At 48.0% G+C, this 24,758-nt stretch overlaps 1 protein-coding gene across 1 annotated transcript in view; it reads left to right on the forward strand.

Moving 5' to 3' along the window:
* Adgra1 (adhesion G protein-coupled receptor A1) overlaps positions 1-24,758 on the forward strand; it is a 42,754-nt gene that overhangs the window by 4,330 nt on the left and 13,666 nt on the right. Inside the window, exons 3-6 of the mRNA XM_028787193.1 lie at positions 1,871-2,459; positions 7,243-7,370; positions 9,124-9,247; positions 13,247-13,392. Of these exons, the coding sequence (XP_028643026.1) occupies positions 2,448-2,459; positions 7,243-7,370; positions 9,124-9,247; positions 13,247-13,392 (410 nt within the window). The 5' untranslated portion in view covers positions 1,871-2,447. The remainder of the gene's footprint in view (positions 1-1,870; positions 2,460-7,242; positions 7,371-9,123; positions 9,248-13,246; positions 13,393-24,758) is intronic.

Here is a 24,758-nt window from a genome sequence, read left to right on the forward strand (position 1 = left end):
GTGTGGTGTGTGCTGTGGTGTGTGGTGTGTGGGGTGTGTAGTGTATGGCGTGTGACGTGGTATGTGATGTGGTGTGCGGTGTGGTGTATAGTGTGTGGTGTGGTGTGTGTGGGGTGTGTGGGGTGGGGTGTGTAGTAGGGTGTGTGTTATGTGGTGTACATGTGTGTGGAGGATTGTGCTGTGGGCTGTTCAGTATAGAATGTGAGGTATGAAGTTGAGTTGTATTGTGTGAGACTGTTGCATGGACGCATGCAGTGTTGAATGTATGGTGGGGGGGATGGAATATGTAGGGTGTGTGCTGTACAATGTGTAGCATGTGATGTGTAGTAGGAATATATGCTGTGGGGTGTGAGGAGTCGCATAGTGTGACACGGGATGTGTTATGTAGAATGTGCGGTGTGCAGGGGTGGGGGTGGGGTGTTATGGAGTTACCAGAGTTACAGAGTGTGGTGTGGGATGCATGGTATAGAATGGTGTGACATAAGATAAATGGTGTGGGGTGCGAGGGTGGCATGCATCGAACGGTGGATAATGTATGCAGTGGGATGCGTGACACAGTGGTGTCGTGCTATAAACTGGGAGTGGTGGGTCATGCCTGTCATCTCAAAATTCAGGAGGCTGAGGCAAGAAAATTGACATGTGTCTAAGGCCAGCCTGGGCTACACAAGGAAGACCTTGTCTCAAAACCAGTGTGCTGTGATATAGAGTTATCGTCCAAGACAGTGCTCATGTACAGTGCGTAGAAGTGTGTGGAGGAAATGGCAAAGGATGACATGGTCGTATGACGGGTACTGGGGTTGAACACTGTGCTGTGGGACAGCGGGGTGTGGAATCGGGTGAGGACTGGTGTGGTGTGGGGCCACACGAGGTGGGCGTGTGTGGTATGGGATGACACAGTGTGGTTTATGACGATATTCCTTGGTGTAGTTCGATGAAGGATGGTCTTAGCATGAGGGGGCCTAGGGAAGAGCGCGTTCCGTGGGAACAGATGTGTGTGTATTCTGGGTGTGCATCGTGTGGTGTGTGTATGTAGTATGCTCATGCCATGGATCCTGTGTCGAGGTCAGAGGATAACTTTGTGGGGTCATCTCTCCCTTCACTTTTACGTGGGTTCCGTGGTATCAAACCCTGCCCACCCAGACACACACACCCCACACACCATCCACACACATACTACACACACACACCACACACACCATGCACACACATACTACACACACCATGCACACACATACTACACACACACACCACACACCATGCACACACACACCACACACACCATGCACACACATACTACACACACACACCACACACCATGCATACACATATTACACGCACACACATACACAACATGCTAATAATTGATTAAATCAATAAATATATAATAAGACATGACATGATTTTCAATGCCAAAGGTAGTGGAAAGATGTATAAAGAGTCGACTTCGCACTGTGACTCTGCAACTCTATGGAGCTCAGACAAGCCCCGAGGCACTGCCTTCCTCCCCATGGTGCATGAGGGTCACAAAGGCTGGCAGTGGGGCACTTTCAGACGCACAGGAGCTTTACCTGTGTGCAATCGGCTCTGAGCCCATGGGTGAAGGGAGATCTGTAGCCCTAAGCTATGAGACATATATGAGCCCAAATGTGGTAGGTTCGCTTCAGCCTAGCTAGGCCTGTGGTACTCAGGAGCCAGCAAATGGCCCTGCCTCCCCTTACAGGCAGGTGAGAAAGATCACTATGTTTATCAAGCAGCTCAGAACTTCTACTCTCAGGATTTATTGGGGTCTGTTGGGTTTTGTTTTTTGCTTTTGCCTTTTGTTTTATTTGTTTTGTTTTGTTTTTTTCTTTTTCTTTTTGTTCATCCCAAGGTCTAAATGGCTAGAAACGTCAAAGAGCTACCGTTCTGTCAGACAGAGAGCCTTTCCGATCTCAACATTCCCCTGAACTATCCACACTAAGAAAGCAACTGCCAGCCTAGAAGGAAACCTCCATAATACTCTTCAAAATGTCTTTCTTCAAATCTCTCCATCATTTCACCGTCCCATGTATCCCTCTAAAAAGAAAATCACAGCAAACTATATTCATGTAACATCCACTGGCAATCTGAGAGAATGAGTGACTTACCTTCTGCTTGTCCCATGGAAGGCTGATCAATCGATAAGATCCAGTTATCACTGAAAAGACAGGCAAGGAAATGCATCAGGCTCTATTGAAGCCAGTCTGGGTTGGCACAGAACCAGAAAAGAAAAAATAACTGACCAGAGGGGAGCAAGAAGAGTAAGAAAGCTGCACACAGTGACTCACGCTGGTGAGTCCAGCACTTGAGAAGCTGAGGCAGCTACCGAGTGAGACCCTGCCACAGAACAAGAGAGAACGAAACCACAGATGGAGACAAGGAAGATTACCCAGGAAAACTAAGTCGAAAGAAGAACCGAGGCTGAGGAGATGACTCAGTGGGTAAGACAACTCGCTGTGCAAAACACAGGAGCCCACGTTCAAGCCTATCACTTATGTAAAACAAAACAAATAAAACAGGCATGACTACATGATCCCATAACCCCAACAAAGACGGGAGGGTTGTCAGAGCTAACCTGCCACAAGGCCAGCTCCAGTTACACTCAAAGACTGACTCAAAGGACTAAGGGAGAAAGTGGTAAAACAGGACACGTGATGGCCTCCTCTGGCTTTTATACATATGCAGAGAGGCACATGCTTCTGTACATACATGTATGCATACATCACACACACATACACTGCAACACACATTCACAAACAGACACACACAGAGAGGAAGAGAACCATAAAAAATAAATAAATAAATAAGGAAAAAGGAAGGAAGGAAGAGGGAGGAAGGAGGGAGAGAGAGAACAAACCAGAGGAAGAATCAGAAAGATCCAGTTGTTCCCTCTATTCAAAGTTTCCAAGTCAGAGAGCCATGTGCCTTCAGATTTGGCATCACAGGTTCAAGAGACTCCTTTTCCACTTCTCACGGTCACCACGAGCTTTCATATTACTTAATTGAACTGTCTGCCTCCTTCCCTCCTTTCTTCTTGTCCTCCATAACTTCCTGACTCGTTTTATTGGCAGAACACGCTTAAAGGATACATCAACTAAAAATACAATGAAAATGTGAATGGAAGCCGTGATTCAAAAGAGGATACCTCTTACTGCATGTTAGAGCAGGTGTCTTAGCCACTGTTCTGTTGCTGTGATGAGACACCAAGGCAGTGCTTATAGAAGAGGACATTTAACTGGGAGCTTTGTTTTCAGTTTCAGAGATGTAGTCCATTATCCTCATGGCAGGGAATGTGACAACAGGCAAGTTTGGCTAAGAGCTATATCTTGATCCTTGGGAGACACTGGGCTTGGCTTGGGATTTTAAAACCTCAAAGCTCAGCCCACGACACACTTCCTCCAATAAGGCTGCACCTCCTAATCCTTCTAATCCTTTCAAATAGGTGTGCTAGTGACTATGTATTTGTGAGCCTGTGAGGCCCATTCTTACTCAAACCACCACAGTGGGGATATTCATGGGAGTGTTGGCTGAGCACCCAGCTTAAGGGAGTAGAGAGATGTCCAAAGTAGCTTCTGAAAGCAATCAGCCCATCCTGCAGAAAATGCAAACAGTATGTCACCTGGACCTAGCTGGTTAGAGGCAGCCCTCACTGTAATTCACCCTGCTTCTGAGGGTTCTCTGGATTGGTCCTTCCTCCGTGTTACTGAATCTACGGGTACTTTTCCTACTTCAAGATGATAGCATCCCCCAACAACAGGTCTGAGGAGTAAGCAGGAAGTGTTATCCAGTGGTCCATGAACAGAAAAAATAAAGAACCCTAGAGGCTCCCAGGCTGCTCTCGGGTACAGGTTTTCACTAGGCCTGAATTCTGACAGTTCGGTATTTCCTGCTGTCATCAGAAAAGGGAGGAGACTTCCAGGAAACCGAGCACCACCTTCCCCCCCACCCCGACACGGTTATACATTAGGATCTTTGACTGCTCGGTGTGTATATCTGTACCACTGTAATGAGATGGTAATGAGCTCAGCATCCTCTCGAGTGTCAACATGACCTCCACGTCAGACTTCACTGATGTAGAGCTCCTGTGGAACATGTGTGGTAACTGGGTAGCCGGCAGCCAGGAGCATGTGCTTATCAGCATGTTAGCCGTAATTTGTGGGAGCAAGTGACAGCTGGCTGGACAACAGGCTTTGGTCATTTGAGAGCTCCTATATGGTGACCTAAGAGGCAAGCTCTGCTCTCCCTCACTGCTCCAGAGAATGCTCTGGCTCCACAGCTACAGAGGGAACTGTCCTCAAGCCAGGCAGCTTTTGCCTGACCCCATGTCAGATCACTGGAATCTTGCCCAAGGAACATTTGCACAGTAGACTCCTTGAGAGGAACTTGCCCATGTGTGAACTTTAAAATATGAAATGCATCTCCATTTTGCATTGCCTACTTTGAATTTTAAATGTCACCTCTAAAAATGCAGAAAGGCACTGCTGATCATTCTGATACAAATAAGCAGGAAGCCAAACCAAACCCTATTTTTTTTTACCAAGCTCATTGGTCATTCCCTGGGTTATCCTGTCCCTAGTATCTGAAATCTGTCTTCATATAAGTGACTCCAACCCCCTCCAGGCCAGGTCTCCAAAGCTTACAGAGCCTCCAAAGGATCAGAGGCCTCCCGCTGTGAATATCCAGCTAAGAATGAACCAGCCCAGGACTGTGTGATCCTGTCTGGACAGCATCCTAGAAAAAAATCACTGTATAGCAAGCTGGCTCTCTAAGGTTTCTGCCTGCTACATGAAGACAGTTCTGTTCTGTTACTTAGCCTCCTGTGAGGCTTTGCTATATGAATCCAAGCCATAGATCGGGTATTCCTATAGGAACAGAGGATGAGAATGTGGAACAGTGCTCTCAACACAGAACACCAGCGACACTGCAAGCACCGCTCTGGTTAGAGCTGAGCCCTCTGCCCTCTGTGGCTGCCTGAGATCCCTCCCATCACAAGAGTCTGATATCAGGGACACAAGCCCCTGTGACGTCCTCACACCCCATATACACAGTAACGATGATGATGACGTGGGGCGTGGAACACTTGGAAGCCATGGATAGGCCTTCATTGTGGAGTTTTAGTGCCAGGGAAGAGACCGAGCCAGAAAGGCAAGGACTGTACTTGGAAGCTTACTTTTGTTCTCTCTTCTCTCTCTCTTCTCTCTCTCTCTCTCTCTCTGTCTCTCTCTCTCTGTCTCTCTGTCTCTCTGTCTCTCTCTCTCTCTCTCTCTCTTGCTCTCATAGTCTCTCCCCTCCTCTCTCTCTTTCTCTCTCTCTCTCTCTCTCTCTCTCTCTCTCTGTCTCTCTCTGTGTCTCTGTCTCTCTCTCTTTCTTGCTCCCATAGTCTCTCCCTCTCCCCACCTCAACAATGGTAAAAATGGGTCAAAATTCTAAGACTCCCATGAAAAGACCCATGTGCATAGGAGCCTGAGTCCAAGTGGACCCATGTGCACTTAGAACCCCATGGGGCACTCCAGCTCCCAGTAGCACAAGCTCATCAGGTATGTGGATATCCTGATCTCATCAGGAAGCATGCTCCCCATGACTCAGAAGTTGGCTTCTGTCTGACAGGAAGCAGCTGAGCCGAGACAAAAAGAATAATGGCCTTGGTGCTCACAGGATCCAGAGTGTCCTCTGTCACCACAGAGTAAATTCCCTTCAGACAGACACCAAGGAAAGACATGTGGTCTCCCCTGCAGACCAAGTATCCGGAAAGCGGCTGCTCTACACTGGGTCTGGATCCCTCCACTTAACACACTGCAGAAAAGCATCTGAGGCTTTGAAGTCAGGGGCATTCAGGAGATCTTAATGGAGGCTCTTATTGCTTGGAGAGTGAGGTCGTCTCTGGCTGTGTTCCTAAATATACCCATGGGCAAATGTCCTAAGTATGCCACATAACTGAGCTGAACCACCAAATGAGGCGCTGGGTGTCCAGAAAGAAAGGTCCGGTTGAAGAAACACTCCTTGGAGAAACAGTACACTCACCCCCTTCAGAAATCCCCCAACCCATTGCAGGTACCTTGTCCTTACTCAGGCACAGGCTCCTCCTGAAATTGTTGCCTGGCCAGCACTTCTGAGGGCTTTTGCGGGGCAGAGATGTGATGGGCATTCTTCCTTAGCTGGGCCATCCTGTAGATATCCAGACTGCAGAGTTCCCTTCCCAGGACTTTGGGCCAAGTGTGGAAAGTTTCCTGATCAAGCAGGTAGGATGTGGGGACCTCCAATAGAGAAAAGTACAGTGTACCTGCTCTAGAGCTAGCTTTGCAATGTCTCATTAGGAAATCATGACCAAGGATGGACACAGGCCACGTGGCACCTACCTTTTGAGTCTTGTGTCCTCCAGAGAGTTGTTCATGTGCTACCCATGTCCACACTTAGCCCTCAAACTTCTATAAGCTATAACCCAAAAGTGTAATAGGTATAAAGACACTGTGGTCACGAGCCCTAGATGCCCACTGACCAAAGGTCTCTTCAAGGTCAAGCAGAGATCTGACTCTCTTGTCCCAAAGATAGTGGCAAGGACACCTACCTCAGGGCCCTAAGGATTTCCAACCCAGACATCCGTTCCTCTGTGTTGCCCTACCACAAGAAAGCCATGCTTTCATTTGAACTGTGGCATCCAACCCTTTACTTCAGTTCTGATACACAGTACAGTGGATGAAGCCAGAAAAGGTTCTGAGGCCACACCTATTGCTTATAACAACTTCTCTTTCTCCATCTGCTCAGGTTAATGCCGCCAGGACTTGCTGAAAACTGGTAGAGAATTTCCCCCAGGGAGCCATTTAAAAGCATAATGTCAATGAGAGTGGGGTGCAGAAGTGGGTTGGGAGGCTGCGTGTTCTGCAGCTGTTTGAAGGCAGCAGATACACACGAAGTGGAAGCTGGCGCCTGCCTGCCCTCTATCTGTGACATGGATAGAGAGAAGTCTGGAGGCAGATATAGGCACTGTAGAAATGCTGCCTCTAGGAGCTGCTCTCAGAGTCACAGGAAGATGCTCTCAACTGAGCAGCCCTGGGAAGACACCAACCCCAGGTGGGCTCCGGGGATACTATACCCTACACCCTTCCTACATGAGTTGTCACTGAAGAGAGTTCCTCTCTGCTACCAGCCTGACCACTCCTGAGATACCTGACAAATCACATAAAGAATCCTGGCCATATCAGTCACTCAACTCTGCTTCCTTTCCAGGATTTGAAGACTGTCCTCTCCCTGCCCCAGTACCCAGGGGAGTTCCTGCATCCCGTGGTGTATGCCTGCACTGCGGTCATGCTCCTGTGTCTCCTTGCCTCTGTCATCACCTATATCCTGCATCAGAGGTACGGAAGCCCACCCCACCCTACCCAGCACAGTGGCCACAAAGGCATAGTACTGGTGAAAACTCAATCCTTCCATCCTGGGTCTTGAGATTTATTTATTTATTTATTTATTTATTTATATTTTATGGGTACGAGTGGTTTGCCTATATGTATGTATGTGTTCTGTGTATGTGCCTGGTATGGCCCAAGAAGGCCAGAAGAGGGTGCCTGATCCCCTTGAACTAGAGTTAAGGATGATTACAAGCCACCATGTGGATGCTGAAAACCAAATCCAAGACCTCTGAAAAAACCCCAAGTGCTCTTAAAGATTGAGCCATCTCTTAGCCCCAACCGGGACTTCTTAACATCAGCCTCTGTGTTCTTGTAAAACTGTGTGAAATAAGTCCATACTGAAATGGAAGCATGTTGGTCCCAGCATCCCAGGTCATGGTCATGTTTGCAGGGTCCTTGAAGTCCTCTCTCTATTGTGACTTTTTATCTCAGGACCTTCTGCACAGATGTCTACTTCTGAGTTTTTTTCTGGATGCCTGTGTCTGGGAACAAGATGTGTGTGACGTCTGTGCGCCTGAATCCATAGAAGATGCACACGGATATAGGAGAAGGTGATCCCAGCCACAGCCACAGCCAAACCCAGCATTAAAATTATGAATAGTGCCTAGGCCTAGGCCATAGGCAGTAACAAGCAGAGACTTGGTATGTCAAGGCCACTGTGGAGGGAGAAGATTAATCCAAAACTGTTCTCAGTCTACTTTGGCAGCTCTAACAAGTTACCATAAGATGACTGGTTGATAACAATGGCTAAATAGAAATTGTTTCTAGAAATTGGAAGTCAAGAGCGAGCGTACTGAGCAGGTTTGATATCTGATGAGAACTCATGTCTTGGTATACGAATGGCATTCTCTCTGAGTCCTCCAGTTGTATAATGAGAAGGGAGCCCTCAGGAGCCTCGTTGATAAGGGCACTAAACCTATTCATGAGAACTCCGTCCCAACAACCATCTCCTAATACCATTGTGCTGACAATCGAGTTTCAACAGAGATTTCTTTAAAGGATTTATTTAATTACATGAGTACAGTGTAGCTGTCTTCAGAGACACCACCAGAAGAGGGCATTGGATCCCATTACAGATGGTTGTGAGCCGCCATGTGGTTGCTGGGAACTGAACTCAGGACCTCTGGAAGAGCAGCCAGTGCTCTTAACCACTGAGCCATCTTCCCCACCTCCTTCCTCAGAGAATTTGAGAAGCACACCCAAACCACAGAAGCTGTAAGATGAGACTTGGACAGGTACACAGCCATGATGGAGCCAAGAGTCATAGGCTGAACAATGCTGGCCCTGCCCTGGCTGACTAGGCAGAATGTTAGACATGCCGGTGACCATGGACATTATCATAACCAACAGTAATTAAACTTATAGTTATATAATCTGGCCCTCTCTGTGGATCAGACATCTACTCAGAGTGAGAAGAAGGAGTCCCAGGAATCAGGAGTGTGACTTTCCCCTCTGAGACCCCAGGCAAGCCAGACTCTGTCAATGGGCATAGGGGTAGAAACTCTACAAAAGCCTTTGCAAGCATTGCACCTGTGAGAACCTGCTGATGTGGACATGGCCCAGCTCTCTATCTTTCTCATGGTCTGATCTTTCGGATAGGTTACTCCCAGTCCTGCTGAGAGCCTACTGTTCCTACTATGGACTAGTGTGGTCTTTCCAGGCTTTTCTCTGGCTTTTAACGTGAAATCTCTGTTTCCCACAGTGCTATCCGGATAAGCCGGAAAGGCCGGCACGCACTCCTCAACTTCTGCTTCCATGCGGCTCTGACCTTCACCGTCTTTGCTGGTGGCATCAATCGCACCAAACACCCCATCCTGTGCCAAGCGGTGAGTGCTGCCTTCCCTGTGCTAAAAAGACAAAAGTGTGCATGACAGTCTTCTTATCACAGCAGAAACGTATGTTAATTTGCTTATAAAGTAATACCTTAGTGCTTGTTCAGCTGTTGCTCCCGGGGAGACTGAGGCTTCTATAGAGGCTCCGTATTATAATCCATCCACTGGGAGCAGGTTATTTTGCCCAATATTTGGCCACATGAAATAATTTTGTTTTTCCCTAGAGCAGCTTATCTAAGGACTAGAGGGCCACACACCTAGACAGCTACTGTCCAGCAAATGTGGATCTTCACAAGAATGGGGACATGACGCCTCTCCCACATACCAGTGAGGCAGGACCCAGGGGTGGGCTGAGTGAGACCTTCCAGTGCTGCCCTCACCCTGGCCAGCAGACCTGCCAGCCATAGCTACCAGTAGCAGCAGGGGCTCTTTCCCTACATGAAGCAGGCAGAGCATCCCAGGCATATCTGTTCTTTCTTAGGAAAAGGGGGGGGGGGGCTTTGAAACAGCCAGCATGGGAAAGAATAGCTCAGATCACAAGGCAGATCATCTTCACACACGTGGCTTGGTTTGAGCATCTTAAGTAGGGAAATAGACGGGATCTGTGGCATGTGGCTAAGATGATGCTAGAGACTCCTTCCAAAGCCAAGCCCAGGACTGTCTTTTGGGGTTGTGGCTCTGGGGCAAGGAGAAGAGCCAAGTGCACCTCCAGCAAGGAGTCTGTGTTTGTCCTGTTCCGCACCTAAGCTCTGAGAGTGAGGACAGACAGAGACCCAGAGCAACTTACCGAAAAGCTTGATGGTTTCTGTCATTTCATGGCCAACATCTTCCCTGCGCCATGGGTCCTCAGGTATCCCTAACTGTTGCAAATTCAGCAAATAGCTATTGGCAGCTGCAGAAATGACTCCAGCCAACCTGAGAACTGCATGACCCACATTAGTGACAATAACCACAATATCAGTTCCCTGGTCTCTCCCATGACCTGTGCTTCTGCATGGGTAGCTAGCTGCAGATGAAGCTTATCCTGAGAATCAATGGGCAATAGGCTATTCCTAGAACAGCCTAGCTAACAGGACACACCCTCCTCTCTCCCTGGTTCCCATCCAGACCCACCTAGCTCAGGCAGGCTCGAACTGATTCGGCCACTGCTATTTTGTTTCCCTACAGTGATACCATTTGAGTCCCAGAGAGTTCTGGGAGCATGACACCCACACTTGAAAGACACAACCCATGCTCTTGTCCCCTGTGTGATACATCAAACCCCAGGAAGCCAGGCTATTACCCAGGCCTGAGCCAGACTTGCAGAAGAGGCTATGCCACATGCCTGTATGGGAGAGAAGACAGTTTCCTCCATTGTTGCCTCTGTTAAGCTAGAAACAACCATAGTGAGGGCTAGGAAATCCCACTCACTACTGCTATAAAAACTTGCCCAGAAGCCATCAAAAAGGCAATTGAGTGGGTCGTTATCTTTATGTCTTCACTCTGCCACCAAGTGCTGCACAGCTGAGGCCTGCTGGCCACACAGTCATTGGAATCATCTTAGGGCCTCCATAAAATCTAGCACTGGCCCCAGGCTCAGGCTAATCCCATGAAGTCCCAGGGATCCAGGTACCCATAGCATTCCAGAATTCCACTGGGGCAGGACCTGGAAGAGAGATTTGGTTGGTGGGGACAAATGGACCTGGAAATACCCTCCGAGCTAAGATCTATAAGGGTCGTCCGTTCTCTGATGAGAAGTCCTTAGTAACGATGTTAGGACTCCAGACGATGGACCGGTGTGCTGGAGTAGGGTGGACTGCAGAAAACAGGCACCTCCTAGTCTCTGGTGGCTTTCCCTGAAACGTCCAGCCTCTCTATTCATCCCTTACTTGGTGACACACCTGCCAGGCACCGGCAGTGTTAGCAGTGTGGGACCAATGGAATTGTATCTGCCGGGCTATGTTGGGGAAATTGTAGACAGAAGACTAAGGATCAAAAAGCCACACAGCCAGTTAGTTTTTTGGAGATCCTGAACTGCTGCTGCAAGGGTAGAGGAGTCGGGAGACCTCAGGGAAACCAAGAGCTAAAGGGGAGTCCGGCTCCCACAAAGCACTCCAGATAGCAATCTCCATCGCACCAGGACATTTTTAAATGTCTCCATGCCTATACAAAGAAGTGAGGGTGTCTATTGCTCCTGAGGTCTCCCTGAGCCAAAAGCCAGGCTGGTTTTAATCAGCAGCCTGACAGGTCAGAAGCATGCCCCCTCACTCATCACACCTGCTCCCCTACCTTACCTGCTAAGAGGGAGCTACCTGAGAGGAGCAGGCTAAAAGACGAGATCATTAGAAGCTAGATGTGTCCCCACTTTGATCAGCAACCAAGCGACTGCGTTACAGGAGTCCCAGCCCCTCCCCATCCAAGCTCAGCATCATCACAGAACAACCAGGAGAAGTGGTCCGGAGCTCTGGATGGCTGGTGAGAACAGACAGTTGTCATAGCAACAGAAAGATGACCGTGAGTCTCATTAAAGTACTAAGTGACATCATAAACAAAGCAGACGGCTGCTGTTAGTCCCACATAATGAATGTGCGTCAGTGCTGGCCCTGGGTCCGGAAGCAAGGGAGGGTGTCCTGCCTGCTTCTTCCTCTCAATAGCACATGCTGTCTGGAAGCCAAGCGGCGTCCCTTGACCTCCCTATGTGTTCTGCCTCAAGTTGGTGTTTAAGAGACAACGCCTGTGTTTGTACACTTTCTGTTCCCTGACCATACAGCCTGGATGAGACTCAGCTTAAGGGAGGAAGCAGCCAGGCCTCCCCTCTTTCACTCCTCCCAGCTGTGCTCCCACCCACCTCAAGGCCCTGAACTAATGTCCCAAGGGCAATAGTCAGGGGCCCTTCTGAGGATGAGTCTGACATTTCTGTCTGTCTATGACAGTGACAGCCACGCTGCAGACCTTCCTTTAAGCCATGCCAACCTGCTCTTTTCTGCTTGCCTCTCATTGAACTCTTAGATGGCAAACAGCTCTTGCCACCCAGGTCTGGGGCCTCCTACTTCACTCAGGAGAGGTGAGCCCAGTGTGACTGGAATGTCCATGTGGCCCACCTCACCTGAGCAGCAGCAAAGCCAAGAGAAGACTGAACTCACAGGACATGCGGCACTGTACCCATAAAGCCATCTGAAACCATAAACAGTTCTTCAATATCTCCAACCCCCACCCTGCCCCAAATCCTCATCAATTATTATAGCATTTGCTCATAAGTAAAAATTGAACTCTGGATTCGATAAATCATTATAATGGTGCGATGTTAGCTTTATTCAGGAAATCTCTTAAACATTTAAGGAATTCCTTAAACATTTATGTCCTTTCCGATTATAGCAATATTTTACTTGCCATTTCAAAATGTCAGGTTAGTACCTCAAAGGTAGCCTTATTTTATGGAATCAGATGGAGATGAAGCAGTGCAGAATGCGTAATTAGCTAGCGTAAAAGTGCTGGCTGGGACCAGCTCCAGCGGCTGTTTCCATAGCAATGAGTCACTGTGACGTTCAAGGGTGGGTTATCAGAGTCTCATCCCTGAGGTGCCTTTCCTTAAATTCAGTGCCTAGTGAATACATGTCAGGAGCCCTGCTGTGCAGCTGTGCCTGCCTTCCACTTGGGGGGTCCAAAGTGGGGCCAGGGTTCACAAATAAGTGTGCACACCAGAGCCCATACATAAAGATGACATAGACATCCCGAAGACAGGAAACTAGTATGCAAACCCACAAGCCTCCCACAGGTCCACATACACAGCAGATAGCTGAACAGTGTAAGAGTCTCAGCTGCCTCTGACTCCTTCCCCACCTGTTCTCCTACTGGTCTCACTTTTTTTTTTATTGTCCCTAAAGAACTGCAGAGCAGCTATCAGCGTTCAGTATACTCATGGCCCAGAAAGTCTGGGCAGCACGCAAGGAATCTGCTGTGCGTGCTGGGGCAGGTGACTGGAGGAGGTGACTGGCAGACATTCTCTTCTCCCAGGTGGGCATTGCGCTGCACTATTCCACGCTTTCTACCATGTTGTGGATCGGGGTGACTGCCAGGAACATCTACAAACAGGTGACCAAGAAGGCCCTGCCATGCCCAGGTGCAGACCAGCCACCGTACCCTAAGCAGCCCTTGCTCAGGTATCCAAGACTGTTCACGAACCCTTCCATCACCTGAGCCCAAGAAACCCATGACCCCAGACATACCTTTCATGTGTCCTGTAAATCTTCTTCACCAGGCTCCAGGCTGGAGATGATCTGGTATAAGTGACCTGAGGGCTGGACAGAGATGGCACAGTAAGGGGGTTGGGGAGGGAGTCTGGGGGCAGGAATTGGGAGGCACTGTGCTGAATATGGAAACCAGTAGCATGGGGTAGTAGAGCAAAGTGCTGAGGTAAATGGGTCCAGTCATGAGGGTGAGACTAATATAGAGACTTATATGTAATAATATATAATTATATATTATGTATAATATAGGTAGGCCCAGGGCAACTGCTCTCTGATGGTATCTCTGGCTGGAGCTTAGCTAGTCTGAGGACTTGTGTCCCTATGCTGCATGGGCAACACTGAGCTACCCAGTTGCTGACAGAAGGCCCTCCATGCCTCCTGGGGTGACCACACATGAGAACTGAGCATTCGTGGCTTTAGTTTACTTCTGATCTCAGTGATGCCAAGGTACTTGCTTGCAGCTAACAGAAAACCTTTGCAGAGTCTAGCATTAACTTCGTCATCACTGTACGCTGGCATGTTGGGACCCTATGGACTAAGAAGGAGGCTCTGCTCAAGCTCTGTCTACTACCCCCTTTCCTTGAACAGAATGTTCATCAGACTTGGAACCATGGACATGCTGGAGCCATGGAAACAGCCCCTGAGAGCAAAGACAGCAGGATGGTTGTTCCCCTCTTTCTGGGGCCAGAGACAGAGAAACCATAAGACTAGCCCATCCAGGAAGTGCCAGGAGCCCTCTCGCTTCCCTTGGGAAACAGCTACAAAGCAATTGAAGGTTACTTTAGATGAGAACATGCCTGTAACCATAGTAGATGGTAGTCACCAATACGAGCCCTATTTCTTTGTCACCTGCTCAAGACCAAACCCCCAGCTGTAGTCAATAAAAGCCAGACCCAAGAGTATCCTGCCTCAGAGGCCCGGAGCATAGGTGTCACCCTCCATGAATCAGGCCTTGCCTGTCCTGTAGGCCACTGAGGTTTCACAAGTACCCTTCTTGGTCTATCAGGACCTGATGTGCTAGGATGCTCCATGGTGCTAGGACCCAACAGCCCTTTGTCATTGGCATGTCTGACCCTTCCTGTCTTCCCCATGGCTAGCTGTGGGCTTGGTATACATATCTTCTTGTATACCATATGCATCTTGGATTCACCTATGTAGGTACATGTCCATACACATGGGAAAATTCATACACAGGTACATAGCCTCTGTAGGATACATGTTGTCCACATATACATACATTTGCATGCCCTCCACAGGTTCGCTCTCTTTGCAGGTTAATGTCATTTGACGGTGCAGGTTCAGGGATTATAAGGGGTATCTGCTTCATTTGCCACTAAAGGCTTGCTTCCCTCTGCTGATTTCTGACCTGGCCTAGGGCTGGTAAGGGAATTGCTATGCTTGACCCTTCTTGGAGAGACGAGAGGATAAAGAGAAGGAAGGGGAAATCTTTCATCTCAGACCTCATGATGGCCCTCTGACACTTGATCTTGGTTGTTAACTTGACTGAACTGAGAAATTCCTGAGACCAGAAAAGTACTTCTGGGTCTGTCCGTGTGCATCTTTCCAGAGATGACTAATACACAGTGTGGTAAAGAAAAAGGGCAGGCCCACCTTGAATGAGGGCAGCAGCATACAATCGGGCTGGTGCCCAGAGGAATGCAGTGAGGAAGAGGGATAACAGCCAGCATCCACAAGCCTCATACTTCCTGAGAGGATACATCTATCCTGGCCACAATGGCCCATGGACATCAGACTCCATCTTCTTTAGCCTTTAAACATACTCATGCCAGCGGCTCTCCAGGGAGCTTCCATGTTTTCACCCCAGACTGAGGCATCTTGGTCCGTCTTGTTCTAAGGCTCCCTGCTTCTTGAGCTGAGTCTCTAGGGGATCCTCTGCCTCTCCAGCATGCAGACAGCCATAGTTGGACTACACAGCCTTGATCGTGTGAGCCAACGTAACAAACCTCCTTTTAGATAGTTTTCAAATACAATAATCTTCACTACAGACATAGAGGCATTCATCCTGTTGCTTTGTTATTCTAGAGAACACTGACTAACTCACCCTCCATCTCTGGCCCGGCAGCCTCTAACATGCCCTCCTTGATCCAGCATCTCACTCAGGTGTCTCTTCCTGAGACACCACAATGGACATCTCTCTGGGTTTGCATCCTGCCCTGGTCCCCAAATGCATAAATTCATATCAACATCTGCTGAAATTAGTTCCAGAGTCCCAGAAACTTCACAGTCCCTAGAGAGAACCTTCGAGGTGCCCACCAGGTACATATCCTGCTTAAACTGCTCTCTGGACGTAATACTTGAATAATTCTCACCGCACCCTGGGCTACCACAGACAGAAGAGCTAAATCCCACATGTGCGGCTGGTGAGCTCTGTTTCCTGTGTTCAAAGGCCATGTGGCCAGCCTAGCCTGCAGGTTTCCAAGAAAAGGTACTAAGAGAACTGCACACATGGGCTTCTGGGGGAGCCCAGGACACACAGTTGGAGCTCTCCACATTTATAGCAACCTTCCCTTCTCTGAGGCAACACTGCAGTCTCCATATTTTAAATACACTCTCTGCTCAGCTTTGAGGAGACACATTCACCTCAGGGAAATGTTGAAGAAAAATAGAGCCACAGCAGATTCCTAGGACTTGGGCAGTGAGTGGTGAGCAAGGCTGAGGCCCTCGGTGTTAGTGCTAGATGCTATGCAGGCCGTGTCATTGGCTGATAACATGAGGTCAGACAGCTCTGACTCTCTAGAGCCTCCACACGTATGCTGGGATTGTTTCAAGGAATGAGAGGGATCCATGGAGGCCTAGCAGAGAGCAGCTTAGTGGGTCTCATTGCCAAGGTTAAAACCAAGTATTTGTTCCTCAACCATGATGGAGGTTGGTAGTTTCCATGACAACAAAAAAATCTAGACTCTCAGCAGGGATTCTGTGATTTTAAATACTGATTCACTTGGTCTCATCTCCCCTTACTCTCAAGATGTACATTCGAGTACATGTGTGTACACACATGCATGCATGTGCACACACACACACACTAACACACGCTAATACACAGAGAAGATTAAGGGGCACCCTGAGCAACAAATGAGCAGCCAAACCCTCAGAGAGTGGCCCTGGGTATGCGGAGAAGCAGCAACTGAGGTCTCTTCTGCAATAGTGGTGTGTCTTGTAGAAGGCATGACCAGCCCTGCTGCTGACAGGATCCTGCCTGGGGCAATGCAAGTGGATACTCAGGCATGGAGCTTATGTCCCAGAGGCAAGTTATCAGAGGGTAAAACCCCATGAAGGAACAGGTCAAGTACCCACATACATTCATAGCTCTGGGCCAAAGATGAAGGAAGAGCACTGGCCTTGGAAAGTCTGTCTGGTCATTTCAGTTCATCCTACAGTGGGGAAGACATGGCCACAGAGCATGTAGGGAAGCAGTCCAAGTCTACCGACACAGCCTCCTTTTCATGTACGGAAATCTTTGGTTCCCCAGAATCCCCTATAGTTGACAACACAGAAGTCTTGGGCCTCCTTGTTTACATTTTTTTCTTAAGTTCTTCTTTTCATTTTAAATATTAATATAGCCAGGTGTGATGGCTTATGCCTATACTCCCAGCCCTCAGGAGGCTAGAGCAGGGGGATTATCACAAGTTCAAGACCAGCTAGTGAGTTCCAAACCCACAGAGATGACAGAGAGAGACCTTGTCTCAAAAATAAAAATAAAAAAGTTACTATAAATTAAGATTTTCTTAATTTTCATTTCTAATCACCCAGTGCTTGCCCATAGAAATACAGCAGGTTCTGTGTGTGGATCTTGAATTCCAAAGGTTTTTCGTTAATTCCTAGGAGCTGTGTGCATTGTTATGGGAGTTATGGCATTGTTGCCTAGGGACAGAGTTGCTTCTCCCACGCCCTTCTGAATGGCTGTCTTTCCTTCTGTCTGGCTAACTGCTCTGTCCCAACCTCCAACTCAGTATTGGCCTTCTCTTTCTTCTTAGAGCCAAATAAGAACCAACCTTTTGCTCTCTCTCTCTCTCTCTCTCTCTCTCTCTCTCTCTCTCTCTCTCTCCCTGGTTTGTCATCTCTGCTCTGACCTTCCTTCTGTGGGAAGAGGTTTGGTTTGTCCTTCTTCCTTCTTCCTAACCATGTGAAATTGGGGGATTAATTTTTAATTAAAATATGTTTCATAGCTGTAAGTTTACTTGTGTGTGGTGTTACCAGGTCCCGAAGGAATATTGTGTGGTTTTTCATTCATCTGAAAATAGTTCCTAGTTTTCCTTGGGATTCCCTTCCTTGTCTTTGGTTACTTAAGAGTGTGTGGTTTTGCTTTCACAAATCATTATATATTGGAAGACAAGAGGAAAAAACTGTAAACATGTGGAGATTTTTCTTTTAGTGATAATAAGAATGAAGAAATTCCCAGCTTGGTTATAGGGGTGGGGAGGATGAGGCTTCAGCTGTTCAATTCTGTGGAGAGATCTTTGCTACAACCAAGAGACAAGTCTCATTTCTTTATATTAAGAAAATCCTGTGTATGTCCATTGGCTCTGTGACCAGTGAGAGGGGCAGAGAATGGGCAGAGAGAAGGTGAGAGTACATCTTACCTCCCAGGTAAGTCTAGGCTTTGCCTGGACTAGTCACTACTTGCTTTCTTTGAGTAGGAAGAGGAGAGTCAGGTGTGGAACTGTGTTGTTATGTGCTCAGTGGGAACTACAGCCTCTAGAGAGTGCCAAGGGTTGAAGAACCTGAACAAAAGCCACCCAGACATCATGGAGCAGGCCCAGAGCCTTGACAGGAGCCTCTGGCACAGACACAGCTATAGACCCAGTGGGGACACTCATCCTTATCTCGAGCCTCTGTCAGTTAAGAAACCACTTGTAGCCAAGAGAAACAGAGAATCCCAGGAGCAGAGAGTCTTCCGACTTCAGCTAGGGAACTGAGGGTCTCTGACAAAGACAGTCTGGCTTTGCCATTGAGGGGAGGGTGACCCTGAACAGGCCTTGAGCAGGTGACCTTGAACATTCTGCACATGGGCAGAATGAGACACACACTGGAGAGAAGTTGTGCTGGGAGAAGGAAGGTGAGAGGGGTGGGGGAAGCCTGAGGAAAAGCTGAACTGCCTGGCTGAGAAGATAGCAGGACTGGGCATTGGCTATCCAACACATGGGAGATGCTGCGCCCATCCCAGCCACATACACAAGGCCTCTGGTGATGTGGAAGCACCTAGCTTAGCCAAACATTATAGCCACAGCTCTCACAACTAACATCCTGAGCTCTAGCTCACTACACTGTGGCCAGATCCACAGCCAAGCACACTGAGAGTATGGCTGGCTCACATCAGTGCAACTCCCAGCCCTCACCCCACTCCCACACAGAAGTAACTGCCTAATAAGACCTCCCCTAAGAGACCACCATATGGCTCAAATGTGATTACAGACACAGGCCTTTCCCACAGTCTACTTGAAATTCTCTCCTCACAGGACCAAGATTCCCCACAGTCTTCATATGGGACCAGAATTCCATTCCGGTGTCCACATTCTCCAAAGGTATCCCCAGCCATGTTTACATGAAAACAGAAACTCATCCAAAATGTTCACATGAGAGATCCCCATATTTAGCCAGACCCTCCTCTTCAGTATTCACATTGGACCAGAACCAACCGCCTCATGTCAACATGCAACTATAACCTACTCCTCTGAATCCAAATGGAACCAAGATCTCCCCTGCATTATGTGTGTGTGTGCGCACACACACACATACACACACACATGGAAACAGTTCATTACCCAGTCCCCATTAGGAACAACACCAACCCTCCCTCCACTCTACATGGGAGCAGGACACCTCCCTTTTCCCATCATCCACATGGGACTTCTTCATTTATCAGAAGCTGGCATCAAGTCTTACTCATGAATATTGGCACTTTGAGTGGTCTTTCAACAGGGGCTACTGTATATTTATTGACTTCTCCTTCCATGAATCTCCTCTAGTCTGAGTTGGATACTTTGAAGGGATGCCACGTGTAACTTATCCTTGTGAGGCATGAGTGACCATGAGGGTCACTCATCCTTGTGAGTTTCAAAACCCCACAGTCACATGTCATCAAGAGCAAGCCAGGACTTGGGATTTCAAAGCAGCTACCATTGTGAAATGGTAACTCTGCAAAGAAGGACACAGGACAGAGCCTATAAATGCAGAAGACCCATTAACTAGAGTCAATGAGAATCAGGAGCAGATGTCTATTGTGCAGCTTTTTCTGGGAGGGTATTAACAAAGGTCCCTTCATCGCAGGTAGGACACCAACAGACCAAAGAAACAATTCCACTGTGGCCTAGCCTAATGAATCAACAAGCTTGTTGGGGTCACTTGCAGAATAATAGTTAGGGGGTTACTTACTGAAGTATGGATGACTCATAGGCAAGTATGTCATGGAAGCCCATGGAAGCATGAGTGAGGACTCAGAAGAGAACGGGGCTGTCTGTAGAGCTCCCTCAACAATTGGAAGTCAGCTCAGCTCATTTGGAGTCTCCCCAGCAACTGTTACAGCTTATATAGCCTGTAAATCTCGTAAGTTACAGGAACTTCCTGAGCCTTACAAATTTTGTTTACTTCCTGAGTCTTAAGACCTTTCCTCTAACCTCCAGTAGGAAATGTTTTAATTCAGAGAAAACAGCTAGTAATTATGTCCTAGATTTTCCTGGGGTCTCTGGCTCATTTCTTCCTTCAACAGTTAAATACATTCTGTCTCCATCTAAGAAAGCTGACTTCCGTGCTTCACTCAAAGTTCTTTCTGAGTCTAGTGAATAAACATAGCTTGTGCCCCTTCTCCACTTAGGAGGCATACTGCTTGCTGCCTGGCTTATACAATGTTACTCACATAAACAGCCTTGGGAGGCTGGTTCTGCAGGCTCAGTGCTGGGCACAAAATAGCCCCAAGTAAACTACACTAGGATCCAGGATCCAGCTAAGGGTGGGTTGCCAGAGCTACCCTCATAGAACACCAGGAGGCTAACATCTCCTGCACAGGGCATTCTCCCTGCAGTGAAGCTGACAGACCTCCCCATCTCTGGCTACATGACTACATAGGGCCTGCCTACCTAGGAAGTTACTACGATCACCTATCTTTGAAGATGTTGAGAAAGGTGAAGTAGAAAGATATTGTGTGAGAAATATGTAAGAAAACAAACTATCCTCTGGATACTATCCCCTGGGCTGAGCTTTCCTTTACAAAGTAGGGGCATACTTAGCCCCCCACTTCTGGGAAATCAAGACACTTAAGACTTTACATAAGAGCTATGTAGAACTTGCTTTGTCCCTAATTCCTTGTAACCTTAGTCAACTAACTTCTCTGTTCATGTCCTCTGTTAAGCTACACTGTCTGAATATCACAGGCAGGACTCCTGGACAGAACAGCAATCAGTCCTGAGCACATGATTAAAATTTATACAACCACTGTGTCAAGTTACACCGGTTACCTTAGTGGGATAGTGGCTAGTCTCAGACCAGGCCTGCTGGCCACCTCAGGTACTGCTCTACTAATCCTGATGGCCTGCTCTCATTCGGAGATGGTCTCTGTGGACATACCTTGCCACATTTTCTCTACTCGCCGTCATCCTAAGGGAAGCCACTTCTGAGGCCTAGAGAATGTCTTGAGGTGGTTTGTACCTGCTCAGGAGCTAATGCCCAATTGGCTACGTGTGATAATATCCTAAGTGTCCAGCCTGTTTTGCCTCTCCTGATGGCTTCTCCATCAGTAGTGTCCATTATGGTAAGCCTACCAGTGGTGTTTCTGTTTAGAAGAAAATTCCCAGCAGCCACAAGAAGATTGCAGTCAACTGCAAGAGCCAGCTTTGAGAAATGTCATTTGTTTCTTCCCATATAATGAGGACAGCTTTGCTGAAGCCCCAGGGGCAGACATGTTAGTAAAATATCTCCCTGGGACCCTCATCCAGGGACCTCTTCTGGGACAACAGTAGCAAATTCTGAAACTTACCATAGGTTTCTAATGTTCTTACATCTAAGAGCCAGCCAGGGTTGATCTACATACAGAGCTAGGGAACATGAAAATGGCCAACAGGGCAAGTTCACCTACCTCTGTTACACTTAGACCTCACACTCAAAGCCAGCCTTCAAGAGACCTGTGCTGCAGTGAGCTGTGGTCTCATGCAGGCAGACAGATGCCAGGCAGGTGACAGGGACATGGCTTAACCTTCTCCTTGGGTGGTCTGCCACTCTAAAGATGGTGGGGCACATTGGGAAGCTGACAGGATGCTGAGATGCAGAGCTAGGCAGCCTAGACACTCTTGTGAAGATGGTTGCCTCTAGAGCCTGCTCTGGGGTTAATAAACCATCCCTGCTACCTTCTCCCACCTTTCTTCACAGATCTTTGAGTGCTGGGGCAAAAGGGCCTTAGAGTTAAAATGTCCTGGCCCAGTTTCCCAGATAGAGAGGCATGAGAGCCTGCATAGAGCTATAGCCAAGCTTTCAAGATTCTGAACACCATATTCTTACAGACTCTAGAGGCATCCCAGACCACTAGCCATGTTGTGTCTCCTCACCCACATAGTCCGAGGGACATAACATTGACCTGCTCTCATTGCCTGCAAGTGGGCAGGAAGACCAGAAAGTGATATCTAATGCTTCCTCAAACACACTCACCACCTCCACGAGAGCCTTCTCAGCATCCCTGTAGGGACCCAGAGGATTCCAGAACCTTGGTGGACAAGTGAAACCATGGCAGGTGTTCATATCCAGGAACAATCCTTGAGTCCACACATGGGAAGCAGACTTGGCCCAACAGTATCAACTCTCATTGTGCCAAACATGACCCTGTACCCCAACCTATGAGAACCTAGTTCTAGCAAGTCCTTGGCTGTGGTGCCTTAATGTTTTATTGGTCTCATTACACAGTTGCCTTTCTGAACAATAAGATGTCACAGTGCCATTTGCAGGTGTCACCTGGTCTCACTGTACACTTGATCTCCATGTCTGTGTCTCCACCTGTCTTCTGCTCGCCTAAAGCACCTCCCTCCATCATCATGGGTGTATTGGATGCACCTCGGATACAAAGGAACCTTGAGCTAGCCCTCTTATGCAAGAAGACGAGAGTGGATCAGTATCTTAGCTCAAATTCCTTACCTGAGTTCAGTGCAGAAATCCCTCCCTCCGAATATCTTCCCATGAATCCTGTGCCTCGGGGACGTAAAGGTTGCAGAGGGCAGAGACAAAATGTCTTAATTTCTTTTCCAACTGCTCTGTTAAAATACCCTGACAAAAAGGAAGCTGGGAAAGGAGGGGGTTGTTTTAGCTCACAGTTTCAGACTAGTCCATCGCTGTGGGAAAGGCAGAGCAGGAGGAGCTGGAAGACACTTAGCCACATTGCATCCATAGTTGGAAAGCAGAGAGCAAGAAGTGCCTGTGCTCAGCTTTCTCTTTTCACTCCAGGTCTGCGGCCTCAGCCATGAAATGGCTCCACCCACATTCTGAGTGGACCTACCACTTCAATTAACCCAATTAAGAAAATCTCTCACAGGGACTAGAGAGATGATTCATTGGTTAAGAGCACTGTCTGGGCTCAATTCCCAGGTCTCACATGACAGCTAAAGCACCATTTGTAATTCCAGTCCCAAGGAATCTAGTGCCCTCTTCTGGCCTCCTTGGGAACTACATGTATGTGATACACAGACATGCAAGTAAAATGGCTATATACATAAAATAAAAACAAAGGGAATTTTCTAAAAAGAAAATCTCTCATGGACTAACCTGATCCAGCCAAGTCTCTTGCTGACAATTTTTTGCCAAACAGTTCCAGATCCTGCCAAGTTGACAATGGAAATCATCATCACATAAGGCTTCGGAACTGTCACTGCCTCTGTATAAGAGGTCTCCAAGATGCCCACGAATGCCCTGAGCTGCATCAACCCCATATCCTGACCACTTGCCTTGATAATCAACCCCAGCACATCCATGATGCCAACACATCACACATGCTTTCAGGGGCCTCTGATCTCCTCCAAGAGCAGGGATCAAAACAACATCAGGCTTGACGGCCCTCTTCCTGCCTCAGCTTCCAAACCCCTGGGATTAGTTGTTCATCAAATAGCAAGACCCCTCCCATAGCCACAGCCACAGCCACAGCACTGGGCCATGTTTCTGATGTGGGCCTGATTCTTGCTTGTATCCCTCCAGCTCCTGTGTCAGCTGAGGTCCTAATATATCTGTGACCTGGCTTACTCCCTCTTACAATCAATGAGTACATGAGGGCTTACATATATAAATGTGTATGTGTTGAACTTGTATGTGCATGCATAAACAGGTGTGTGTGTGAGAGTCCATGTTTGTATGATTCATGCATGCCAAGTGTGCACTGTGTGTTGTACAAATGTCATTCGTGTAAATGGTAGGCTCGTGAGTGAACACAGAGTGTGGTAAGATTGTGGTTGGGTCTGAGCCCTCTTCCATAGTTTCTCAGGATTCTGGGAATGAATTTATCCCAACAGGTACACCATTTCCAATTGGCAGACAAGTGCCTTGAAAGGCAGGCTGTCTTAGTTAGGGTTTCTATTGCTGTGATAGATAAAACGCTATTACCAGCCGGGCAGTGGCAGCACACGCCTTTAATCCCAGCACTTGGGAGGCAGAGACAGGCGGATTTCTGAGTTCGAGGCCAGCCTGGTCTACAGAGTGAGTTCCAGGACAGGCAGGGCTACACAGAGAAACCCTGTCCCGAAAAACCAAAAAACAAAAAACAAAACAAAAAAACGCTATTACCAGAAGGAACTTGGAGGGGAAAGGGTTTATTTCTCCTTACAGCTTGTAAGCCCATCATCAGGGAAGTCAGGGCAGAAACTCAAGACAGGAACCTAGAGGCAGGAACTGATGTTAAGGCCATAGAGGAGTTCTGCTTACTGGTTTCTTTTCTCCATGATTTGTTCAGCTTGCCGTCTTAGAGTACCCTGGACCACAAGCCTGGGGGTAGCACTGACTATAGCGAACTTCTCCACACCATCAAATGTTAATCCAGAAACTGCAGCATAGGTTTCTACACAGGCCAGTATAGTCGAGGTACTCCCTCAACTGAGAGGGGACCCTGTTCCAAGATGACTCCAGCATGTGACAAGTTGACATAAAAGTACCGCTACACGGGGCCACAGAAAACAGGGCTACAGAGTAGGAGAGGCTCAGCTCCCAACAAAGCCTCTTTTCGGAGCTCTAACACATCACTGGCTAGGCACTCCTCCCTCTCCCTCTCCCTCTCCCTCTCCCTCTCCCTCTCCCTCTCG

This window comes from Grammomys surdaster, unplaced genomic scaffold, assembly GCF_004785775.1.
Source record: "Grammomys surdaster isolate TR1022 unplaced genomic scaffold, NIH_TR_1.0 125612, whole genome shotgun sequence".
Lineage (NCBI taxonomy): Eukaryota > Metazoa > Chordata > Mammalia > Rodentia > Muridae > Grammomys > Grammomys surdaster.